This window comes from Sarcophilus harrisii, chromosome 6 (assembly GCF_902635505.1).
Source record: "Sarcophilus harrisii chromosome 6, mSarHar1.11, whole genome shotgun sequence".
Classification (NCBI taxonomy): domain Eukaryota; kingdom Metazoa; phylum Chordata; class Mammalia; order Dasyuromorphia; family Dasyuridae; genus Sarcophilus; species Sarcophilus harrisii.
In genome coordinates this window covers 231,135,405-231,161,813 of record NC_045431.1, presented here as the reverse complement: position 1 = coordinate 231,161,813, position 26,409 = coordinate 231,135,405, and the positions used below count along the sequence as shown (strand labels likewise).

General features: G+C 42.6%; 1 protein-coding gene across 1 annotated transcript in view; it reads left to right on the top strand.

Moving 5' to 3' along the window:
• The first annotated feature begins 222 nt into the window (after positions 1 to 222).
• Positions 223 to 26,409, top strand: part of SYT13 (synaptotagmin 13) — a 50,501-nt gene continuing 24,314 nt past the window's right edge. Inside the window, exons 1-2 of the mRNA XM_031941338.1 lie at positions 223 to 906; positions 20,943 to 21,168. Coding sequence (XP_031797198.1) covers positions 718 to 906; positions 20,943 to 21,168 — 415 coding nt within the window. The 5' untranslated portion in view covers positions 223 to 717. The remainder of the gene's footprint in view (positions 907 to 20,942; positions 21,169 to 26,409) is intronic.

Sequence of the window (26,409 nt, the reverse complement as noted above, 5' to 3'; positions counted from 1 at the left end):
TCAGAGGTCTGTCCACCATACAGGCTGATAACCTTTTGCTTCTGGGAGCTGCAGATCCGAGACGAGAGAAAATTCTAAGACTAAGGATTTCCGATTTATTCTCCAGGAGTGAGGAGGTGATTTTCTGATCTATGGGCTAGTGGGGGCTGGGAAGCTGGGAGAACTTGACGTGATACGGTGGGAGTATTATGGGGGAGGGGTGAGGGGAGAGGTGGGAGTGAACCTGGAGGCAGAGGAGAGCTCTGCGGGAGGTCGGGGTTTGGGGGGAGGCGGCAAGGCCGTTCCCCATCTCTGACGTCTTCCTGTCTCCACCGCACAGTGGCTGCTCCCCTCCCCAACCCCTAACCCACCCCCAGCCCCAGCCCCGCCCCTCCCTCCTCTTCCATCCCTTCCCTTCTGGTCTCTGTCTGCCCGATTCAATGAGAGCTGCAGGTTCCGGAGGAGGCCGGGGGGCCGCTGAGCTCCGGCAGCGGGCAGCGGAGGGCGGCGCCAGGGGGCACAAACTGGACCCCGGGGAGCGAGCCCGCACGGCCTAACGTCCCCCTGCCCCTCCCGGGCCGCCCGGCCCCGGGGAGCGCGGGCAGAGGAGCCTCGGGGCGCTCGGGTCCGGGACAGGTCCCGAGCCCTGAGGGGAGCCGAAGGAGCCTCCCCCGCTGGCAGCCCTGCCCCGCGCGGACGGGGAGCCCGGAGTCCTGCCCTGCTGCGCCCGGCGGGACCATGGTGCTGTCGGTGCCCATCATCGCGCTGGGCGCCACGCTGGGCACGGCCACCAGCATCCTTGCCCTGTGCGGCTTCACCTGCCTGTGCCGCCGCCTGAACCCCAAGCCCGGACTCCAGGATCAGGACCGAGGCCAGGATGCCGAGAAGGCGACGGCCGGCGTGCTTCGGCCCGCCCAGCAGCAGCAGGTACCCGGGCGCCTCCACGCACGCGGCTGGGAGCCGGGAACCGACCGCGCCCCCTCCCCTGTCTGGGGGCGGGGCCATCGTCTGCCCCAGGAGGGGGGGGCCCCCGGACTGACCCCCTGGGGAGGGGGGTGACCTCGTGGGCCGAGGGTGGCAGGGGGCTGCAACGGGCACGAGGGCAGCAAAGGGGGGGGCGATACAGAGAAATGGAGGGGTGGGATGGAGGCATGATAAGGGAGACTGAGGAACTGGGACACGGAGGAAGGGATTGAGAGAGGGGCTACGGGTCGGGGAGAGCAGGGTATTCTGGGGGTGAATCGGACCAATGAAGAGGGAGTTGGGGATTGATGAATTCTGGGGGAGGATTAGGGGTCTCTTGAAGAATCCTGCAGGAGAGCATTGAAAGAAGAGGACTAAAGAGAGGTGGACTCCAGGGGGTGAGAGTGAGACTGGGGGGGGGGGCAGTGCAGAGGAGAGTAGGCTCCCAAGGGGGAAAGGAGCGATGTTCCTGCGCGAGGGGAGATGGCCAGTGAAGCCTCTGGGGAAGTGGGGGGTTCTAGTGGGAGCTTTGACTTGGAGTGGCAGGGACATGACAGGAGACAGCAGAACTGGGGAACTGGAGAGGGGAGAAGGGGGTTGGACAACTGTAACAGGATTGGGAAGGTTAATACCAGGAGGAGGGGAGGATTTGGGAAGGAAGGATTCAGTGAGTGGGGTGAGGGTGCTGCGAGGAGGGAGAATTAGGGGAGGAAGGATGGAGTTGTGACAGGAGGAGGAAGTAGGACTGATTGAGAGGATGATTGGGGGATGGGGTAAATAGGGAGATGGGAGAAGTGTAGGATTCCAAGGAAGGACTGAGATAATTAGGGACTGTGGGGAGGGGGTATGAGAGAGCTGCAAGGAGCATAGGGGGAATCATGGATTGGAGGGAGCATTAGGGACTGTAAGGAGTCTTAAGAGGGAAATAAAGGATTCTGAGGGAAAAGTGGAGGGAGGGCTTTGGGAGATGGTGGAGCATATGTGTGTGGGGTGTAAATGGAGATAAAAAAAAAAACCGAACCCAACAATGTATGTGGGTCAGGAACCAAACTGAGTCCTAAACAAAGGAAAATGCAGTGATCTCTCCAGGAGGGAAAATTCTCCCTTGTGGGTAGGAAGGACAGTTTGGAGGGAGGGAAGAACACCTGTGGTTTAAAAGCTTCCAGATATAAGAGAGAGCTTGGAAATAGAAGTGGATAAGACTTTGAAGGTTGGAAAGACATCCCCTGCTTTCACCACGATCTGCCCCCAAACTTCCACTACTGCCCTACAGTCACACAGGCTGGGGTTGACTCCACTTCCTTGAAAGAGATCTCTGGGACTAACAAGAACATGAGCACCTGCATCTGTTCTCCTTGACCTCTGGCTAGCAGGGACTGGAAAGAGCCCTTGGCTGGTAAACTGGAAGGAACTGGAAGGATGGGGATGAGTAGGCAGAGGATGCATGTGTCCTCTGTCCCTGGAAAGCCAAAGAGGCAAGTCACCTTGCTGGGATGATCTGAAGGAAGGGAGTGGGGCTAACTAGAAAGTCTGACCTTGAGTTTCAGAACAGAGTTGTAAACATCTTGCAGTGTACCACGTGGGTACACCCTGGTCCCTGTCTGCAAGATCCACCCTAGAATCCTCTGGCTCTGGGCTCAGATCTCTTCTTGTTCTTTTTCTAGTGGGAGGGTCACATGAATGGAGGAAAGTGTTCAGAGAATCATAGCATGTTCAAATTGCTTCCAGGAAATCCTAGAACAGAGAATGTTTGAACTAAGAGGAGTCTTAGAACATCATCAACAAATGTTTTTTCAGCATCTCCAGGCATTGTGCTAAGTGCCGGGAATACTAAGAAAGGCAAAAACACAGCCCCTACCCTCGAGGAGCTCACCTTCCATGGGAGGAGGTAGCATGTAAATAACAAGGTATACTCAAGACATATACAGAAGAAATGGAAGGTCAGCTAACAGAATATTAATTATTAGAATTAGGAGGCACTGGGGCAGCTAGATGGCACAGTGGATAGAGCACTGGCCATGGTGTCAGGAGGATTGAGTTCAAATTCAGCCTTAGCCACTTAGCACTTACTAGCTGTGTGACCCCTGGCAAGTCACTTAATCCCAATAGCTTCACTTGCCCCCATTTTCAAAAAAGATTAGGAGGCACTTGCAGCATGTGAGGGATCTTAGAATAGAGAATATTGTAGTTGGAAAAGACTGTAGGACATAGAATATCAGAGCTAGAAGGAATGTTAGGACATAGAATATCAGAGCTAAAAGAGATCTTAAACTTCATTATTGGAACTAGAAGAAATCTTAGAACAAATCACACAAAATGTCAAAACTAAAAGAAACATTAGAACATACAGTGTTAGTGCTGAGAGAGACCTTAGGATTGAGCATCTTTAGAGCTGGAAGAAATCTTAGAACATGGATCTGGGAGGCCAGATTTGGAAGGGACATTTGAACACGGACCAAGGGACTTTAGCACAAAGAACATAAAATGTCTTTTTCTGGTTTCCCTGCCTGAAGCATGAATCTTAGGCTTTTTCTACATGAAGTGCCCAATCACTGTGTATTCCAGTCTACAAAAGCTTTTCTTAAAGACCCATTTTACTAAAGAAGGCCTCTGCTGACAGTGTGCACATTGGTTTATGAGGCAGACCTGAGAAATTTCTCCCAGTGCTGAAGGTCACCCCACTCAATGCAATTAAATTCAAGAAACATCTGTCTTTGTAGAGCCCGTGGTACTTAGCACAGGGCCTTCCACCTAAGTGGTGCTCAGTAGTTTATAAAATGCCCTTTCTACCATAAATCAAATGATTTAGAGCTGGAAAGGATCCAGAGGTCATTGGGTACAGCCCTATCACTTGACCAAGGATGAACCTGGGGCTCAAAGGCTTTTTAGTTCACATAAGATAGTAAAGTGGCAGAGGCAGAATTTAGTCCCTGATTGGGTCCAACTGATTCCAGATTCAGACCTTGAAGTCTCACTCCTGATTTGAGAGAAAAGGGAGAACTCTGTGGAAGAATGGCATTTGGGGCTGGCCAGATCAGATTCTTGACATGGGTCCCTGCCAGAGATGAGGAGGAGGCTATTCTGCACATAAAGCACACTGTGGGCAGAGTTGGAAGGAGCAGGATGAGTTTCTTCTGGTTAAGGTGGATTTAACCAGAAGGGAGGTCCTACCCATCACCTTTCAGAACCTTGGTCTCACTCCCAACTCAGCCTTACTTAATGTTAGACTTGGTATGATAAACATGTTGTGGCTGGTTGCTTAGCAATGGGGAAGGCAGCCGGCTGTATGAATTTTTCATCCAGAAATTAGCATGGGTTATTTCAGGGAGATGTGCAGAACACTGCTTACTGGAGACCAAAAGGCGTCCTTGGAAACCTTTGACATGCTGTCAGTTTGTTCTCCAAGGTTGTACTCAAAGCCGGAGTCGGCTGAAGCCTGATGGCATTCTTCCTTTTCTCCTCCTGGTGAGACATGAGAGTGTTCATAATAATTGTTCTTCTTGACTATAGATCCAATAAACATCTTTAACTTTATTCCAACCTAAAGCATTTTTACAGTTTTGGAAATTTTTAAAATCACAGACCACTGGCTTTGGTCAAAATATACTCAAGAGACACTGAGACAGAAAGTAGAGGGAAGAGAGAACAGAGAAGGGAGAGAAAAGGAGAAAAGAGGAGAGAGATATTGACTGAAAGAGACAGAGAGGTAAATAAATATAAAATGAGATGAAAGAGGAAACAGAAGAGAGAGGAGTGAAGAAAAAAAGCGAAGGGAAGAGAGGAGTGGGAAAGAAGAGAGAAGGACAGGAGCAAGAGAAAAGGAAAATGATGGAACAGAGAAACAGAAATTGAGAGATGAAAGACAGGGAGGAAGAAGAGAGTGATAAAGGCTGAAAAGAAAGAACAGAGTATGGTGAAAAGCAAGAAGGGAATGGAGAAAGCAGGGCAGTTGAATGGAGAGGAAAAGAAAAAAGAAGCAGATGGAAAAGTGAAGGAGAGTGGAGAGAGTAGAAAGGATAAACAGGAAAGAGAAATTGAAAGAGAGAGTAGAAAAGAAAAAGAGAGAAGAAAGAGAAGAAAATAAAGAGGAGAAAGGAGGAAATGGAAAGAAAGAGACTAGAGGAGATAGGCAGTAGAGGGGGAGAAAAGAAATGAGCAGAAAGAAAAGATGGGGAGAGATGGAAAAAGAATGGATTGAAAGGAGAAAGAAAATATAAGAGGACAAAAGAGACAATGAGAAGAGAGGAGAAAAATTGGAAAGAACACATAAAAGAGACTGACAGAAACAGGGGAGAGGTAGCAAGAGATTAATTAGTCAATAGAGCAAGAGAGAATATGAGAATGGACAGATATCATGACTTATGTGTGTCATGGATCAAAGGGAAAGAAAGGGAATAAGAGAATCAAATGGAAACAGGGAGACAGATACATAAAAGCTGAGAGTTAATTAGACCTAGTTAGAGAGAGAGAGAGGTAAAGAAGGCAGAAGATGCTATTAAAAAAAGGTCACAGAGAAAGGTAAAGGAAGACTGAGATCAAAACTAAAAGTCAGAGAAAAACAGAGAGGAGCAGCCAGCCCCAGTGACAGTGATACCATTGTGTCCTTTCTTCTGTACTCATCAGACAGTATCACATTGGCTTTACTGTCTCCCAGCACTTAAGAGTATCTCATCCATTGTTCCCATCAGACTATAATTCCCCTATGCTCATTTCTCACTAATTATCTTTGGAAAACCCTGTTGGGGTTGGGGTCGTGAATAACCTCAAAAAAAGGAAGATAATGATTGATGAATCCTAGCTGAATTCCTCCTAGGAGGATTCCTTTCTAGGCGGTGTGGTATAGGGGAAAAGGGGAAATCCTGGATTTAGAGTCATTTCACCTTTGCCATTTCCCACCCTTGGGACTTCCTCTGTAAGGTGACAGAATTGGACCAGATAACTACTAAGTCCTTTCTGGCTGTCACTTTCTGATCCTTTGAACTCTGAAAAACAGGCAAAACTCCAAGTTTGAGGACATTTAAATGAGCATACAATGGTGGCCACAAATATAATTACATTGAAAGTGCTGCAAGAATATCCAGAGAACAAAACAAGCCATGTGTTTTCTCTTTCCCTTTTGTTCTTGGTCTTATTGGCACTGTATATGGTGGAGAATTACAATGAGCATTGTTTAATTTAAGCAAAGTTGTGCTTTTCTTTGTAAATAAGGACTTTCTAGTTTGCTTGCATCCTACGGAAACATGTCCTTAGTCACGAGTGGGGATGAGAAGGAAAGTTAAGGAGAAAGCTGCCATTATAGAGTTAGAAGGTCTTTACATTTTGCCTTAAATTTTGCAAAGTATTTTGCACACATCTGAGCCTCACAAAAATCCTTTGAAGTATGTCCTATTATCTACATTTTACATAGGAAGAAAATGAAACTCACAGAGGTTAAGCAAATGGCTTATTGCAAATTGATCACATGGTTGGAGGTATCAGAAATAGGATTTGAATGGAAATCTCTCCTGATTTTACAGCCAACAACCTTTTTTTCCTTTCCTTTTCTTTTTAATTTTCCCCCAACAACCTTTTAAGCACACTAAGCTCCCGATGCCTTGTGGGGAATAGGAGGAGGGAAGAAAAAAGAGGAGGGAAGAGAGGAGTGGGAAAGTAGAGAGAAGGAGAGGAGCAAGAGAAAAGGAAAATGATGGAACAGAGAAACAGAAATTGAGAGATGAAAGACAGGGAGGAAGAAGAGAGAGATAAAGGCTGAAAAGACAAAACAGAGTCTGGTGAAGAGCAAGAAGGGAAAGGAGAAAGTAAAGTAGTGGAATGGAGACCAAAAGAAAAAAGAAGCAGATGGAAAAGTGTCCTGAGGACATTAGGTCAGAAGAGAGATGGCTCTTTCCCATCCTTGGAAAAAGCAGGAATACTTAGGGGAGAGGAAGACATGCTGGGGGAGAGGAAAATGGTGAGGAGCAATGAACACAGAGCAGCATGGATCAAAGGGAAAGAAAGGGAAGATGGAGATGTCTGGCTTGGACATAACTGGTCCAGGATAAATCAGTGATAGGCCACTAGGGGAGCGCTGCAGAGGATAAAACACCTGGTCTGGAATGAATCTTCCCGAGTTCAAATCCTACCTCAGACACTTACAACTAGCTGTGTGACTCTGGCTAAATAATTTCACTCTGCCTCAGTTTCTCCTTCTGTAAAATGAGGTGGAGAAGGAAATGACAAACCATTTCAGTGTCTTGGCCAAGAAAATCCCAAATGGGGTCACAGAGAGTCAGATATGACTGAAAAAATGACTAAATGTCAGCAGCCACAACAATAAGATCAGTGATGGGAGAAGTAGAGATGGGGAATGACTTGACCCTTTATCCTATTCAAACTAAATTTGGAGGGGAGAATGAGGAGTAACTTTGCCCTTCACTCGCCAAAGACCCTAAATCTCTTTGGAGCCCAATGTGTTCATCCACTGGTGATAATGGCAGGTGCATTAGGCACATGCCTAATGTTAACTCATATCCGTGATCTGTCTTTCCATGTCTCCTTTGTTCACTATTACTCCCATTTTTTAAACAGGAGGAAAATGGGCCAGAGAGTAGTAGACTAATATACTCAGAGTCACAGCTAATAAACAGCAGTCAGTCAATAAGCATTTATTAAGCACTTACTATGTACCAGGCACTGGGCTAAGCTCTGGGAATACAGATACAGGACATGGTCCCTGCCTTCAAGATACTTTAACTTGAACTCAGATCTCCTGACTCCAGATTCTGCCAAAGCTTAGAGCAGCCAGCTTCCTCTGTCCCCCTCTCTATCATAGTTCCTTCTTTTTCTTTCTCTGTTTCTTTGTGCCTTTGTACCCTTTGGGAGAGTCAGATGCTGAGCTTCCTGCCCTGTCTAACAGTCCAGGTTTGGAAAGGTGAGAATGGTGCTGGCCTTTTCTCACCTTAGCCCTGGCCATGAAAGCCAGGAATTGTGAGTGGGTTGGGCCATTGTGTTCTGATTAAATGAGGAGCCAAAGTCAGAAGAGAACAAAGGACCAAGAAGGGGCTCTTCTTCCGTTAATTCAGGTGTGATGGCCAGCATGTTAGAAATCCTAGATTTGTTTCCAACCACTTACCAGCAAGATAACCATTGGCTAACATTCTGAAGCCTCAGTTTCCTTGTCTGTAAAATAGGAATAAGAATGTTCACATTCTCTAGGCAATAAGTTTGTTGTGGTGAGTATAGAGAGAGCAGGATGTGAGGTGTGGTTGCCAAAGAGGGGGCAAACAGCTGGGATCTTGATCCTTGTTGATGACCCTCGGGTCCCCCTCCCAACCCAATAATACTTTGTAGCTTTTCTTTGTGTTTTCATCTCTTATCTCATTGTCTGGCACATAGTACTCACTTAATAAAGGCTTGTTGGTTGCCTGATTCTCCCAAGTCTCTCTAAATTAGGAAATCACTTTGGAAATCCAAGACCATGATAAAGATGAAGTTAAAGACAAGAAATGGAGATTGAGATGCAGGGTGTTCAAGCACACTGAAGCAGGAATAATATAGCTACACTCAAGTCTCCTGTGATCCTAAGTGAGTCCAGACCTAGAATTGGGTGGAACCTAAAGGCTACAAAACACCCTTTCCCCAATTTTATAGAAGAAGAAACTGGGGCCCAAGAAAAAAAAAAGTGTTCCACCTATGGTCTCACTAGGATAATATATCTAGAACTGGAAGGGGCCTCAGAAGTAGTTAAGTCTTCCCTACCTTGGATTTTATAAATGAGGTAACAGACCAAGGTGAAGTGAAATATCTGACCCAATGGCACACAAGTAGGAAGTGGCAGGGCAGAGATTTGAATCCAAGACCAGTTCCACATTTGGGATTTTTTCTCCACCAAGACTCAGACTTTTCTATTTGGCAATTCTACAGTCCTATACAGGTTATTTAATCTTTCTCTCCCTAATGAGCATGACAATACCTAATTCACCAAAGTGTTGTGAGGAAAGAGCTTTGTCAAAGGGTGACCCATTCTTTGTAGACATCTGAGGCAGCCTTAGTCCTCAAACAGGTATTTCCTGTTCAATGAAGTGGGATAAAGCAAAGTCACTAGACTTCATTTATTCAACAAATATTTACTGAGTGCCTGAGAGGTTCCAGTTCTGCCCAAGCAAAAATCAAATAGAACAGAAAACTAATGGTGAGAAATGAAAAAAATACTCTCATTTCAGTTAAAATTAAGTGGAGATAGAAAGAATATGGGACTCAGACACAAGAAATTTGGGTTCAAGACCCAGCTCAGTCATTTAGTGCCTGACATTTATTCGCTGGTTGATAAACACCAAGTTAACATTCTCCTTTCCTGGTCTTCAGGTTCCTCATCTATAAAATGAGGCAGAATAGAAAGAAGGCAAACTCAGTGTCAGAGTATTGAGTCAAAAAACCTGGTTCAGATCTGCTTCTAATACTACCTAAGGAACATGGGAGAAGTCAGTCCATCTCCTTGGGACTCAGTTTTCCCATATATAAAATGAGAGCGTTGGAACCAATGGCCTGTGAAGTTCCTTCTTGACTCAAAGCCTATAATCCCCTGACTAGATCACATCAGAGGATCCTAATTCCTCTGAGCTTTCCAAATAAAGTGGGTGTGTGATTAAATGAGATAATCCAGCTTCCCTGCTCTGGTGCACCACAGAAATGTGAGCTGCCTTTAATGAGCACATAGCCTTGGATCCTGGCTGGCTTTTCCAGGGCCGGTTCAAGCCCATATTTCAGCATCTTCCCCCCACCCCCACGCTGGACAGATCTCTGGCTGGTCTCCTCACTCCTGCCTCTTATTCTCAGGGCCCGGCAAGTTCAAGGAAAGGGAAGGACAGAACTTGAGGGGAGGGACCACGAAGACTGGCCAAGCAAGCCGGCTCCCAGGGACAAAGCCAGCAGGGCCAGCTCTGGCTCAGTTATTCTGGGCCAGTGCGTCAGTTAGTGGGAGGCCATCTTTACCCAGGAGGATGAAACAGACTTTGCAGAACGGGGACGAGCTGTAACAGCTGATCAAACATCCGTGACACAAGTGGCCCCACTGTGAAGGGCGTTCAGTGGGAAACCTGAGAGATTTTCTCCAATTCACAATCAAATGAAAATATTGGTAGGTCTGGGGATTAGTCCCCATTTGCTTTCTCCCTTCCTCACAACTCCCCATGAAGTCTCAAAATCACCAATAGGCACTGCTTTTAGGCAGTTTTCTGTGTCTTAGAAGGGATGGCCTTGTGTGTTAACTGGAAAGCATGGAATCATCCATGTGGAGTCTGAAGATTCCCTGGATTCATTGAGGATTCATGTGGATTCACTACCTGAGTTTTTCACCTTCCTACCTATGGAACCTGCCTTTCCCCTCCATCCTACTCTCTGGTCTTTCATTTCTGAAATCTAGGCCACAACACAGGACTTTGTTATTTAAAAGACTCCACAAATAGTTATAGAATTTGGGGGAAATCAGGCTGAGCTGTCAATCAGCATCCATCACAGTTTGAATTGGTTCTTAGCCAGCCTGCTGTTGGCTTCCCCTCTCTGTGCCTCAGTGGACATGGCAGGGTCATAGCGGGGAAACAGTTCAGGGAACACAGAAACACCTGGATAATTGTTGTACTTTGGATATTTACTTGTGTGATCCTGGCTACTTCATCTCTTCTGTGCCTCTGTTTCCTTGTCTGTAAAATGGGAATTGTAAAATTTGGAGTGCTTACCCAAAGGGTAGTTGTGAGGATCCCATGAGATAACATATATCAAATATCTACGGTCAATTAATTATTGCATTTATTAAGCATTACTAAGTGCCAAGTACCAAGAGCTGTCCGAGGTATCGGGGAAGAAAAGGCATAAATGAAACAGTGCTGGTTCTCAAGGATTTCACAGGGATGGATCCCTTTGGTAACCTGGATCGGTTCTCAGAACAATTTTAAGTAATTAATGGAAATACTAAATTTCAGTTAGAGTTTAGTGAAAATAAAGATGTATTTTCTTCATATAAGTTCATGGGTTTGCCTAAAACCTATTTACAGACTCCTTGAATATCTGCAGACTGCAACTTAAGAATATCTGTCTAGAGATACATAGAATGTGTGTCTACATACATATATATTATGTGATCTTACTATTGTTATTTTATAATTTAGTAACAGTAATCCCAATTTTTCTTTAAAACTGAGAGGAACCTTAAAGACCATGAAATCCAAAGCTCTTGTTTTGCAGATGAAGGCTCGGAGAGCTTAAAGGATATGCCCAAAGTCACACAGATGATGATGTAGACAGACTGGATTCCATCAGCAGACTTCTCTGACTCCTGCAGTCTCGTTCAAAGTGATAAATAGGATACGAGAGGTTCTTTGTTTATTTATATTTAGCCCAAGCTGGCAAATTTTTGTCAAAGGAGGTTCTACACAAAGTATTCTATAATCATCTTGGGGTAAGTGTGGGGCTCTGGTTCCCCGGGGGAAATCTAGGACTTCACCAGGATGTTCCTCCTACTCACTTCTTTATGATCAAAAGATTTGCATCCAAAAATAACTTAAGAAAGGGCCTTGTTGAACTCCCTCACTTTTCATCAGAGAAAACAGGTCCAGTGAGAACAAGCAATTTACTATATAGAAAGTGAGTACATTGGAAATCTACCAACTTATGATGTCTGTAGTTTCCAGAGTAACAGCAGATGCACATATTTGCTCATTTATTCTTTAATTCATTCATTAACCACATATTAAGGACCTACTATGTTGGATACCCTTTGCAGATCTGGACTGCTGCCAGGGACTTGCTTTTTGTATTGAATCAGAAGAAGAGAGAAAAGACAGTCCAATATTCTCTGTCACTGGCTGGCTGAACTGTTAGTCAGCATCGGGCTAGCCAACAACTAATCTAAACAATGAATAATACTCAGCCAGTCAGTGACATGGGTAGCATGAATAGTAGGCATTGTTGACCCCAACCATGTGACTATTTATGGAGGTGTTTTAATAACAAATTCTTGCATGTAACCTAGATTTCAGAACTGAAAGACTAGAGGGATGGATGACTGAAGGAAGGAAGGGGGAGAGACAGAGACAGAGACAGAGAGAAACAGAGATAAAGAGACAGAGATAGAGAGATACAGAGATAGAGAGAGAGAAACAGATAAAGAGACACAGAGACAGAGAGAGAGAAACAGAGATAAAGAGACAGAAAGACAGAGAGACACAGAGACAGAGAGAGATAGAGAGACAGAGACAAAGAAGGAAAGGGAAGAAAAAAGAGAACTTCCTATGTGCTTACTCTGTGTCAAATGTCTTCCACATTTAACCAACCTATCCTTCATAGAGCTGCCATATTGATATTCTAGAACCTAGGTCTAACCATATCACTCTCTTTCTCAAGAAGTTCTGTTGTGTTGTTGTTTGCTTGCTTTTTTGCTTTTTTTCCATTTTTAATCTGGTTTTTGTATAGCAAGATAAATGTGGAAATAGGTTTAGAAGAACTGCACATGTTTAATTTATATTGAATTACTTACTGTCGAGGGGAGGTGGGTAGGGAGAAGGGAAGGAGAAAAATTTGGAACACAAGGTTTTGCAAGAGTGAATGTTTAAAATTATGTTTGTGTGTATTTTGAAAATTGAAAGTTCTCATTAAAAAATAAAAAAAGTTCTGTTTTTTAAAATACAAACTATTCTGAGATTTATAGCCCTACACAATCTGGCTACAGATGATCTTGTAAGGCTGATTACATGTTATTCCAGGTGAACAGTGGAAAGATCATTGGGCCTAGAGTTAGGAAAAAGGCCTGAGGTTCTCTGTTTACCTCAGTTTCTTTATTTGTAAAATGGGCATAATAATAGCACCTCTCTCTTAGGGTGGTTGTGAAATTCAAATGAGATAATATCTGTAAAGCATTTAGGACAGTGCTTGGTATATAGTATAAATGCAGAAAAAAGCAGCACGGCATACTGCTTCAGGCAGCTAGATGGCTCCACAGTGGATAGAATGTGGAACCTGGAGTCAAGAAGACTCATGTTCCTGAGTTCAAATCTAGCCTCAAATACTTACTCACTGTGTGACCCTGGGCAAGTCACTTAACTGTGTCTGCCTCAGTTTCTTCATCTGTAAAATGAATGGAAAAGGAAATGGCCAACCACTCCAGTATTTTTGCCAAGAAAATTCCAACAGAGGTTACAAAGAGACTAAGAACAATTAAAATACTGCTTAGAGAGCTGGCCTCTGAGAGCCAGGAAAACTTGGGTTCAAGGTTTTTCTTTTTAATACAATTTGTGTGACCCTAATTAGGTGATTTCTCTTCTTGGCAGTCCTTGTACCCTACTCTAAATGGCACAAAGAGCCTCCCCAAATGAATGAATGGAGCACCCAGTTTGGAGTCAGAGGACTTAGGTTCAAATCCTAGCTTTGCACTATTTGTGTGACCTTTGTCACTAGTCACATGTCCTTGAGCCAAACAATGATCTCTGAGCTTCAATTCCTTTATCTGTAAAGTGAAACAGTCCTTAAGTCCTTTCCAACTTAGTCCATGATCCAATGCATGAATGAATGAGATCTAAAGATAAATTTATTCCCCTCTTCCAGTTCATTGAATGCAACAGTGATGTTATTATGGATAGAGAGTCAGCAGCAGGGTGGGATAATGGAAAGAATCCTGGCTTTGGAGTCACAAATCTTGATTCTGCTACTTATCTGTGGGACCTTGAGGAAGACCTTTAACCTCTGTGGCACTCACCTTCATCTTTTGCAAAATGAAGGGGTTGAATTCAGTGATCTCTGAAGCCTTTAAATTGCATGATCTTTTCTCCCAAGTGAAAGTCTGAGAATAGAATAAATCAGGTTTGGGGGAAGTTAGAGGAGGGGATAGAAAGGGGATGCCAGCTGGGAGGAGGGGAGAGTAAGAAGAGAAAAGAGCTGTTTTTAGAGTGACTAATTGATGTAATTAAAGTTATTAGTAAAGAAGAGCTTGGTTATTAAGGGGCAAATGAGTCAGCAGCAAGTGGAAGTCAGCAGCCCGGTGCCATGTGGTGTGTCTAGAATTTGTGTATATTTCAGGAATGCATGACCCCCTTGTAGGATGAACACCTTGGCTCTACCATCTGTATGTGGATGAAAATAGCCTTCTTCACATCGGGGGACCTTGGACTTGACCCCAATGGTTGCTAAGGGAAGGGGTCCTTGGGAGAGATAGTGAGTGGTAGAGCCAACTGGTATTAAAGGAGACCCAAGATTTATAGACGTATAAATGCCCCTTCACTAATCTCATAGGGAAATAAATTAAGGCTTGGAAGAAACCTCAGAGTACATCTAAGCTTTTTCCACTTGTGATACCTTTTCACCTGAGAAATTTTACATGACTCTGTGTATATAGAGATTAAAAACAGGTAAACAAATCAAACATTTACTGATAATAAATCATCATTTCATGACCCCCACGTTCAGTTACAAGACCCCATATGGGATTGTGAACCACAGTTTTAGAAGTTGAGATTCTAGTACAACCCTCTGGTTCTATAGAGGAAGAGGTTAAATAATCCATAAGACACAGAGCCAAGTCTTTTGACTTTAAATCCAGTGCTCTTATTTCTGTGTCCCAATGTTCTTCTTATATTGTAGTGGTGATCTGAGCTGTCAAAGGCCAGAAGGACACCAGCTTTGATAGATTTTACCAGTTTGGAAAGGTGTCAAATGAACAATCTTTGTATCTATTTTCTGGAGATCATCCTGGCTAAGTTGGGAAATGCTCATTACCAACCTGGCCACAAAATGATGAACTCATTGGCCCCAGAAACTCTTAATATTTGATGACTTGGTTTAGAGGAATTTTGACCCCTTAGGATAAAATAACTCCTTCTAAGGCTAGCATTTAAAACCTTCCCACAATCCCTTTATAATTGTTTAAAAGATATTACTCTTTTTCCTACACTCTGAATTCTAGTCAAACTGTCCACGATACTCCATTTCCTGTCACCATACTTGTGCCCAAATTGTCCTCCTCTCCCTCCCTCATTAATCATAGATTGTAGAATCTGTACCTCCTCCAAAATACCACATCCTCCACAAGACCTTCCCTTCTGTTATTAGCTCTCTGCCCCCTTGAAATTACTTACCATATAGTCTATGCTTACTTGTGGGACTCTCCCCATTTCCCTATTCCCTGCAGCATCTAGCAAAGTACCCAGAAAATAGTTGGCACTCAGTTATCTATTGAATAAAATTAAATTACAATCTGGCTTCTGACACCATCACTTGACCGAGGCTGCTCTCTCTGAGGTTCCCGGTGAGCTCTTAATTGCTAACTCTAATGGTCTCCTCTCAGTCCCCATCTTTTTGACCTTTGTGATGCTTTAGATTCTGTTGGCGATGTCCTTCTCCTGAAAGTCTTCTTCCCTCACTTTCTGCTTTTCTAATACTGTTTTTCTTGATCTTTCTCCTACCTGTCTGGCCTCTGTTCTGTCTCTGCAGCTAGATCATGATCTATGCTTCATTCCTTCACCTTGGGGAGAGGGGTCCCTCATCCTGAACACTATTGTCTCTGTTTTTCTGTCTCTGTCTCTCTTTGTTTTTGTCTCTCTATTCCCATATACTTTTCCTTCTTTCTGGAAGCTAGCTGATAGTTTACTGGACTTGGATTCAGGAAAACCCGAGTTCAAATCTGACTTCAGACCCCCAAAACTAGTCTCTTAACTTCTGTCTACCTCAGTTTTCTCAACTGTATGATGGAAATAATAATTGCATCTACACTGCATATAAGCATGAAATCATACTTATAAACAGCTTAACACTTTATTACCTAATCAGCATTATATAAATGTCATCATCCTCATCATTATCACTGTGTGTCTGTCTTTCTTGCTGTCTCTCTGTATTTTCATTATTATCTCTGTCTATCTCATATCATATCAGTTTCTCTGCATCTCCTATGCAGTTGGCCTTCTCTTCCCTTTTTCTAACTTTTTGGTTATTCCCTTTCTTCCCATGGATTCTATAGTTATCTCCATGCAGGTGACTCCCAGATCCATATGCAGCCCTCCTCTCTGCTGAGCTGCAATCTTATATCTTCGGATCACAGCCCGACATTTCCAGCTGGATGTCTTTGGACTACCTCAGACATGACTTGTTCAAAATGAAACAGAGCAGCTTGCCTTCTAAGTCTGGCTCTCTTTTTGGAATCTTGTGTCTTTTTCAATAGCGGGACTATTCTTCTCGGCATCTGGGTCTCCAATCTCAGAGCAATCCTTGAATCTTCATTTTTCTTCCCCCTTATGTGAAGCCACCAAAACTTGGGACTTGTTTTTTCATAATTTCTCTCCCATCCATCCCCTTGTTTACCCTGACTTAGCCACCTAAGTTCAGCCCATCATCATCTCTTGCCTAAGCTACTGTGCCATCATTCTATTTGATCTCTCGGTATCAGGAACAGCAAGAAGGCAAGGTTGAATGGAACACAAAGTGCATGAAAGAGAATAGTGTAACAGAGTGGAAAAATAAGCCAAGGTCAGGTTGTAAGGATCTCTGAATGTTAAGTAAAAGATTTGGGCCTTATCCACTGATTGTAGAGGTTGTTATCAGGGGAATAATCATGGCAAACCATTATATTATCTCTGCCAGAACCTCAAATGGGGTTGTGAAGAGTTGGAAATGAATGAAAAACAATCATCACTGCTAGTGCACATAACACAGTGGTTAAAGTAATGGACTTGTAAACAAGAAGTCTCAAATTTGGATCCCACTTCAGACACTAACTAGCTTTGTGACCCTTAGAAAATTACTGAACTACTCTGAGTCTCTCTCTGTTTCCTCATTCTAAAAAGAAAATAATAAATAATAGCACCCACTTCATAGGGTTCTTAAATGAGATATCAGTGCTTTGCAAACCTTAAAGCCTATTATAAATATTGGCTATTATTATTATTTGATTTTTTTCTCGTTATTAGTGAAGGCCTGTACTAAGGTCATCTATAGTACTTTGGGATCAAAGTCCCACATGATTTTGATCAATGGAGCATGTTCCTAGGACATCCCATCTCCCATTGCTTTTCTTTTGTATTGACTTTCACCCTTACCTGAAATGCATCTCTCCTCTTAGAATTTCTAGTTTCAAAATTTAGCTCAAGCATCATCTTCTGTATAATCCATGAGCTATTAGTGTCTTCCCTTCCCTCCCTCCATTAGCTTGTATCTATTTTATATGTAATTTTAAATATACATTTGTCTACTGAAATAGTGTGTATGCTACTTAAGGGCAGGAGTTGTTTTATTTTTGTCTTTATTCCTAATGTCTAGAACGGCACTTAGTAGGTGCTTCATGAATGCTTATTGATTAATTGATTAGTTTGTCATGAAAATACTTTACTCATCAGGGAGGTAGAAGATCTTTGACAGATCTCCTGGCAGATAAATGGCAGATCTAGGCTCTGCCATCGACTGTGAACTTGGGGTTCAGTTTCCTCATCAGTAAAATGAGAATGTAGTAGATCTTGTCCAAAGTCCCTTCCAGTTCCTGTGTTCCATGATTATAATCACAGCCAAAGGCAAAAATCAATGCACCATCAGCTACACTAAGCTAGGTCACAGAAGCTGGGAAAGAAAGGATGTTATTTATAGTAACTAGCAAGCAGCAAGTACTCTGGGGGAAAAAATCTGTTCCAAAGATTTGCAGATGTTCTCCGATCAAACTCTATTTTAATGAATACATGCTATATAGACTACTCAAACATTGACCTTTCTAGGAGAAAAGGAGTTTGCAAATTGCTCCCCTCCTCCTTCAAAAATTGCCTTGTATTCATGTGGTATATGTGTTGCCTCCTATGATGGATCTAAGCTCATTGAGGGTAGGGGCTGTTTGTTTTGTTTTGATTTTTCCTTTGTAATCCCAGTGCCTAAATCAATCATTAAATCACTAAACCAGACTATGGTGATGTCATTCTCATATTTTTAATCAAATCAATGTATAAGAAAATAAAGAGAAATGTATCAGCAGCCTTTCTGCATATTTACAACCAAATCCATAAAGAACAGATTATAAATAGAAATCCCATTGAAAAAAAACAACAGAATATAAAATATTTTGTACTCTATATATCAAATCACCCACTGGAATGATAGAAATACAATAAAAATGCTTTTTGCAAAAGTAAATATAAGCCTAAGTAATTGGAGCAATGTAAATTGCTTGTTTGGGTTTTGCTAGTATAATAAAAATGACAACATGGCCTGAATTAATTTCCTTATTCAGTATGAAACCCAGCAAACCACCAGAGGATTACTTTAGAGAATGAAGGGAATAATAATGAAATTTATCTAGAGGAACAAAGGGATAAGAAGTAGGAAGAAAAGGATTCTAGAAGCACAAGATCTCCAAATATATCATAAAGTAGTAGTCATTAAAACAATTTAGTATTGGTTAAAAATAGAAAGATAATTAGTGAAATATATTGACACAATTTCTAGAAACCAGCATACTATCAAGATTTTCAATAAATCCAAAGACTCCAGCTTCTGGAGTAAGGACTAGACAAAAACTACTGCAAAATCTGGAAAGCAATCTGGCAGAAAATAGGTGTAGAATATTATCTTACATTATACCACACTTTCCAAATATATACGTGATTGAGATATCACATTACAAACAAAACTAGAAGAGAATGGAAATACCTTTTATAACAATGGACAGGGGAAGACTCTTTCAATAAACAAAGGATAGATATTTAATAGTCATGGAAGATAAAATGGAAAATTTGGAGTCCCTAAAATTTTGAGCTTTTGTACAAATAAAATCAGTGCAGTTGAAATCAAAAAGGAAATGTTTACCAAGAAAAAATCAATGGAGTAAGTTCCTGAGATAAAAGTCTCATATTCGAAATAAAGATATATAGGGAATTGATCCAAATATATGAAAAAAAAACTATTTTCCTATTGGAGACAGGTATAGATGGTAAAAGAATATGAACCGATATTTCTCAGGAGAAGCTAGTGATAGCAATGTTAAAAAAAGAAAGAAAGAAAGAAAGAAAAGAACATCTGCAAAGTATTTTTTACAAAATACATATGGGCAACTAGATGACAAAATGGGTAGAGCACCAGGAGGTGCTGAAATCAGGAGGATCTGAGTTCAAATTTGGCTTCGGATATTTAACACTTATTAGCTGTGTGACTCTGGACAAATAAATCACTTAACCCCAATTGCCTCATCAAAAAAAAAAGTACATAGAAGAAAATGTAATGAAAGTCACAAGAGATACAGAAACAAATGCAGTAGCTTTTGGAACATACTAGAATTTAATATATACTTATTTTTTTAAACCAAGCTATTTGTGATGATATTCATAGTTACAATACTTTCTCCCATTCGTTGTATGTGGAGATGTTTATGCTTATTGGTATTTATTTTTCTAGATCAGAATAATGCAATTTTAAAATAATATTTGAAAGATATGGGGAAACTGAGGCTCAGATATTTCAAGAAATTTTTCTTAGATCCAATAAGTGGTGATGAGCAGAGGTGCAAATTTTAGTCCTTTTGCTTTGTCCAGTCAACTTTCCACTTTACAGCATGTAAAGAGTGATTAAACATAGCGGGGCTTTATTGTAACCCCCACATACTGAAGAGACTGTCCCACAGAAGATAGATTAGATTTGTTCTCCTTAGCCCCAGAGAGCAGAAGTGAGGGTGATGGGTGACAAAAACAAAGAAGCAAGTTTGGGTTGTTGAGAGGAAAACCTCTCTGACTAACCCTAAAGCACTTTCTAAGAAGTCCTGTGGATAGTTGCCTTCTCCCTAAACTGTGATGTTTCATTTTAAGCAACAAGGAGGTTCAAGTACTCTCTTCCTTGACATCTTGATGGTAATATGTGCTATTTTGGGACTCATATTGTAATTTGCTGAAGAGTATCCAGAGAGGGTGAATTAAATGTTACAACTCAGTTAATAAACATTTATTAAGCTCCCATGATGTGGTAGTGCTGTGCTGAGTGCTGGAAACACAAAAAGTCTCTGTCCTTAAGGAGCTTACAATCTGATACAATAGAAGGATAAACTGGAGGGAATAAAGATGTTGAGCCTGGAAAAGAATTATCTTGGAGAGGGGGGACATAGTATCTTTAATTCTTTGACATGAAATATTAGACTTCTGAGAACTGAATTAGGAATCGTAAATACAAGCTACAGGAGCCAGATTTCAGTCTCCCATAGGAAAAACATTCTGTCCAGAAATGGAATGGGCCATCAAAGAAGGTAGTAAACTCCCCCTTAATCCAATTAAACCCATATTTATTGACATTTTCTCTGGCCATTACTGGGCTGTGTGTCAGGCTGCAAAGAGAAAGTATTTTTAAGCAAAGGGTAACTGATCACCTTTTAGGGATGCTCTGGGTGGGGGGATATCTTTAGAATGGATCCCTATGCTCCCATCGTCTCTGAAATTCTGTCATGTCCATACAGGGTTCAGAGATGATCTGTCTTAGCCCTCATGGAGCCCTGGATGGGGAGATATCAGAGTTTGGTTTATTTACAGTGTGACCTTAGATAATTTACCAGAGAGCCAAGTAGCATGGGCTTGACTGCCCTAGGAAAAAGGGTTGGTAGAAAGAAAGCTGCCTCCCCACTTAGCTGTTTGCCTCTACTGGTTGTGGCTTTGGGTAGCGCCATTTTGGTATGGGAGAAAGTGGACTTGGATTCTAGTCCTGGTTCTGCCATGTGTTGCCTCTAGGATCTTGAGAGAGGGTCTCTACATCCCCTGTATAAATGAGGAGTTCTGAATGAGATCTGAAATCCTATGCTCCTAAGTTCCAGGGAGAGCTTTAGAAGTCGATTCTTGTCTAGTGCTTGGGATCCATCAATAGACATTTATGGAGCATCTAGTACATGTCAGGAACTATGTTAAATTAAGTATTAGGGATGAAAAAGAGGCAAAATAGTCTTTGCTTTCAAAGATCTTGCAATTTAACGAGAAGTAGTATGGAATTATGGCAAAGGATGTCGTAACCAATCATGGCAACTTGTGTTTCAGTTCAATATTAAAAAATCCACGGAACCCGTTCAGCCCAGAACTCTCCTGAAGTTCCCGGACATCTATGGACCTAAGCCATCAGTGACCGCCCCGGAAGTCATCAACTATGCTGATTATACCCTGAGGACCACTGAGGAAGACCCAGTCCCCGCCAGCACCTCAGCCCTGAATGACAGTCGCCTCAAAAGGCAGGTCACAGAGGAGCTCTTCATCCTTCCTCAGAATGGTAGGCTCCCTCCCTTCCTGCCAGTGCCCCATCTCCCTCCACCAGGGCACCGACTCTGTTGTTCATTGGTCTCACCAAATGGCCTGCCTCTGGCCAGATGTACTGGGACATTCAGAGAGATTGATGGAATCCCAAAATTTCCTGGCTGGGATGGGATTCTCTGATGGAAAAGCAAGTTTCAGGGTCCCAGATTAAGTGGGTGGCCATGGAGATCGCAGGTGTAATGCCCAGTAACAAGCACCCCTCTTTCTCTCTCTATGTTTCCCATTATCTTACTGGGAAATGGAAAATCTCAATCTCACCCAATTCCACAATATGGGGATTGTACCTCCTCTTGCTGGGTACTGCAAGGGATATAAGACGTGTAATAAATAGAGTGTTTAACCACCCTGGAAAGCTCCTTATCTTCACACAGCCATTAAAGCCATTTCCCTTAATTAGGTAAAATAGAAAGTCCTTGAGGATATCGATGATTATTCCCCTTATGTTTGTATCTTCCGCACTTAGCACAGTGATTTCACTGGGGTAGACAGCTCTCCTAGGAGCAGATTCACTCTAAAAATACACTTCCTCTAACAAAGCAGATCAGCCCCAGCTCAGACATATCTGGTCCTGAAGGTTAATTAAGTGACTTTTCCAGGGTCGCACAAGCAGCACATGTTACAACCACACTTGAATCTATGCCTTTCAGATGGAAAATTCGGGGATTCTTAACTTGGGTCCCATGAACTCCCCAGGGTCTGTGAACATGGATGACAAATGGATCTTTGATTTGACTAATCTAGAATTAAAATTTAGTGTTTTCTTTCGTTGTGATTAAAAAAAATTGCATGATTTTTAGCAAGGCCCCATAGGATTCACCAAATTGTAAAAGACATACAAGATACACAAAAACTTGAAAATCTCTGATCTACTGCTTCTCACCTTGCATATAGTCGGCAATTAAATTGAATTGAGTTGGTACCTTTCTGCACCTTAGTGCCCACTCCCATTATCTTCAAGCAAATATAAAAACTCTTTAGTCTGGGCATTCAAGGTCTGCCACAATCCTACCTTCCTAGTCTTATTTAAAAGCCTTTCTATTGAACATTTCATGTTCAAGTCAGGTTGGGTCAATGAGCATTTATTAAACTCCTACTGTGTGTCAGGCACTGTGCTAAGCAATGGGGATGCAATATTGTTGTTCAATAGTGTCCTACTCTTTTAACCCCATTTGGGAATTTCTTGGCAAAGATATAGGAAGTGGTTGGCCATTTCCTTCTTCAGATCAGTTTACAGATGAGGAAACTGAGGCAAACAGGGTGAAATAGTTTACTTAGGGTCACGCAGCTGGCTCAGATTCGAACTCTGGAAGATGGATCTTCTTGACTCTAGGTCAAGTAACTCTTATCTACTTGGACAGCCTAGCTGCCCCACTGAGGACACAAAGAAAGGCAAAGTACTCTCAAGGACCTCCCAGTCTAATGGGGATGGTAAACAACTATTTATGAATAAGATATGAACAGTATAAATAAGAATAATAAAGTCACAGGAGTTTATTAAATGATGGGGAAGGGAGGGAAAGGGACATGGCCATCTTGAATCACTAACCCTACCCATTCTCTGCTTCCATCCACTTGTACATTCCCTTCCCTCCCCTCATCCCCAAAGAATTCCTTCCTTTTCAATTTGTTGAAACTATTCCTTTCCATCAAGGTCCAACTTAGGGGGGAGCACCCTGCCCCCTACCTCTTGGTTCCCCTCCCCCCAAATAAGAGATCCTTCCCCTTTCAAATCTCTCCTGCCTTTATGTTTGACCTCTCCCATGCCCTGATCACAATCAGTTCAGTTTAATTGAACAACTGAATTTGCCCATTATATACTCACTATATGCCAGGGGAGAGAGAAATAAAGGAAAGGAAGGTTCTCAAGTATGGCACAATACGGAGCTTATTCCAAGAGGGAGAGGGGCCCCTTTCCCACCTCATTTCTGCCTCCTGACTCTTCTCAAGCTCCAGCAGCTCCAGCTGAAATATTATCCCCTCCAGGAACCCTCTAAGGGATCCCTTTTGTGACTGTCTATGTAGCACCAACTGGATTCCACATAGCTTCTTTGTGCACAGTTGTTTTCATGATGTCCCCCATTAGACGGAGGGCTGCTCAAGAGTGAGATTGCCTTTTGCCCCTTTTTGTGTCCCAAGAGCTTAGCGCAGTCCCTGGCACAGAGCAGGTGCATTCTAGAAGCTTGCTGGCTAACTGGTTAGAGAGGGGGAAAGGCTGCATCTCAGACCTAGGAGCCACAAATGAAAACAGAAGGCGAAGGAGACAGCCCGGGAGCTGGGGTCTCAATGTAGTGTGTGCGTGAGGGCAAGTGATGGGAAATCAGTCTGTAAAGACAGAAGGGAGCCAAACTGAAGGGCTTTAGATGCCAAAAAATTGGGTTCATGTATATATATGTATGTATGTATATGTGTATATATATTATGTATATATATATGTGTGTGTGTATATATGTGATTATTTTTATTCACCTTATTTCCCTACGACATTGGATATATCTATATATGTATAGATATATCCAATAGATAGATACTAGATATGTAAATGTATTATGTATATATATATATGTGTATGTATATATATGATTATTTTTTATTTATTCACCTTATTTCCCTACTAGATTGGAAGTTTCTTGAGAATAGGTATTCACTTTTTTTTATCCCAGCACCTAGAACAGGGGCTAATTAGCAATTAGCTTAATTGCTAATTAATAAATATTTATTGAATTAGTTAGGATTGACTTTGCTTTTTTGTGGGGGAGGGGATGGGGGAAGCAAAAGCAATTGGCTGTTAGACCCCTTCCCTAATCAGATTGTAACAGTTACTCCACCTCACCCCTAAGACCAAACAAAACAAAAAATATTGGCCACCTGAAATCCTAGACAATCTTCTGCTTAAAGAAATTCCTACCAAAAACCTAATAAAAGTAGCTCCACTTAAAACCTCAGTACTTTCATAGAAGCACAGTTTTAGAGCTGTGCCTTATTTGGAGCCTTATTTTACAAATGGTCAGTGACCTGTCCAAGGTCACACAGCTAGGCAATGGACTTTGATTAGGATCTGTTAAAAGCGCCCCCCCCCCCGGTACTGATATTATGGCTGCTGAGTTTAGTCCTGTCCAGTTATTCATGGCTCCATTTAGGGGTTTCCTGCCAAAGACTTGTTTGCCATTTCCTTCTCCAGCCCCCCTGCTTTTATCCTCTGCAGAAATGCCCAACCTATTCTATGAGGAGAGAATGAAGGGGAAAATGAGGTAATAGGGAGACCCTCAGAGAGAAATCCAGTGGAAAGGACGTTGTTTCTGGAGACGCAAGATGGGAGTTCCAGTCTCGGTGCTAATGCTCGTTGGGTGCCTATGAATTGGGCACTGTGCTAGGTGATGGGGATACAAAGAAAGAATGAAGCTGTCTCTTCCTTCAAGGATTTTACACTTTAATGGGGACAACAGCCTGAAAAACATTATGTGCAAGGCAATTTTGGCCAGGGTCCCCAAGGTCTTGTGTTTTTAAGCTTTAATGCCGTGATTAAGTTTTTAGAACTTTAATAAGCTTTAAGTTTTAATGGCTTAAAACCACAACAAGTCTTTGGGGATCCCCTGGTCACGCAGTAAATTGTTGCTAACCAACAGAGGGGAGTTATTAGCATTGTAGTCAGTTTACCTTCTTGAACCTCAGTGTGATCATCTGTAAAATGGAAGAGTCCCGGAGGCTCCTGCCAGCTCCAGGTCTATGATCCTGTGAGTCAGGAGTACTTGGCTTTGAGTCCCTGGTCCGTGAACCCAACTGATTTAGCCTTGGTGGGGCTTGGTTTCTGCAGCTGTCCAAGGATGATGGCATTATGAGTTTGCCTGCTGGCACACAGGTGGTGTGAGGCTGAAATAAAATGGGGGCCAGAATCTGTTCTCTTGAATTGCCACCTACTACAGTTCCCTGGTCTGCATGAAACACTTGCTACTTATGCTCCAGTAAATCTGCCTGGACCACAGGGATCCCTTCTGGAATGGAATCTTAGAGATCACCTGGTGCAGCCACTTTATTATTCAGATAGGGAAACTGAGGATGCCTAGAAGAAGAGTGAGTGACTTGCACAGAGCTGAGGTCCAAAGCTAAGTTCTTTGATTCCAAATCCAGAGCCATTTGAATGATTCCATCTTTATGGAAGCTCAGTGGGTATAATTGCAGTGGACAGAGTGCTGGAATTAGCAGTAAGACATCTTCCTGAGTTCAAATCTGGCCTCAGATACTGTGTGACTCTAGGTAAGTCACAATACCCTATTTGCCTCAGTTTCCTCATCTGTAAAATGAACTGGAGAAGGATATGGCAAAACCCTCTGGTAGCTTTGCCAAGAAAATCCCTAATGGGCTCATAGAGTCAGACGCGACAGAAACAGCCCAATATTACTTCCAGCAAAGGATTCTCTGCTCCTTGAGCTCGTACTACTGGAGCTCCATTTCAAATTCTGCCTGAGAGTGTCTGAATCCCTGAGTGCGACTCTCCTGAAGGTCTTTGGGGGCCTGGTACTTGTAAAAGCAGCACGCTGGCCTGCTGCCCACATTTTCACCCACTCCCCTATGGGAAAGACCGTCACTAGACCACAATTGATTGTGGAGTCTGGAACCCTCTGAAAGCTAGCCCCACAGGGCATCATGCTTTCCCAGGGGCTTCATTAGTCCCCAGGGCATATGCCACCCAAATGCCCTGGCTCCCAGGATGATGGTCACACTTTTAGAGATTCTAGTAACACTCAGGCCCTCACATTTCCAGCCTTCTCCAGTCTTAAAAGGTGCCCAGAAAATAAAATGCCTTAGAACCTGCCACAAAGAATTCCAGAGCTGGAAAGAACCTTGGATCAGTATGACATAGGATGTCAGAGCTAGGAACGTGGGACATAGAATGTCCTAGCAGGAAGGATCCTTGGAACCTAGAATGACAGAGATGGCAAAGAACTTAGAACATGGAACTTGGGACAATATAAGACATCTAATAGGCTTTTGAGTCTATTTAGTCTAACACCCTCATTTTTAGGTGAGAAAACAAGTTCAGAGAGGAAAACTAACTTGCTCAATGACATAGGATGTTCCAGCTAGGAACACGGGACATAGAATATCCTAGCAGGAAGGATCCTTGGAACCTAAAATGACAGAGCTGGAAAAGAACTTAGAACATGGAAATTAGGATGACTGAGCTGGGACAATATAAGAC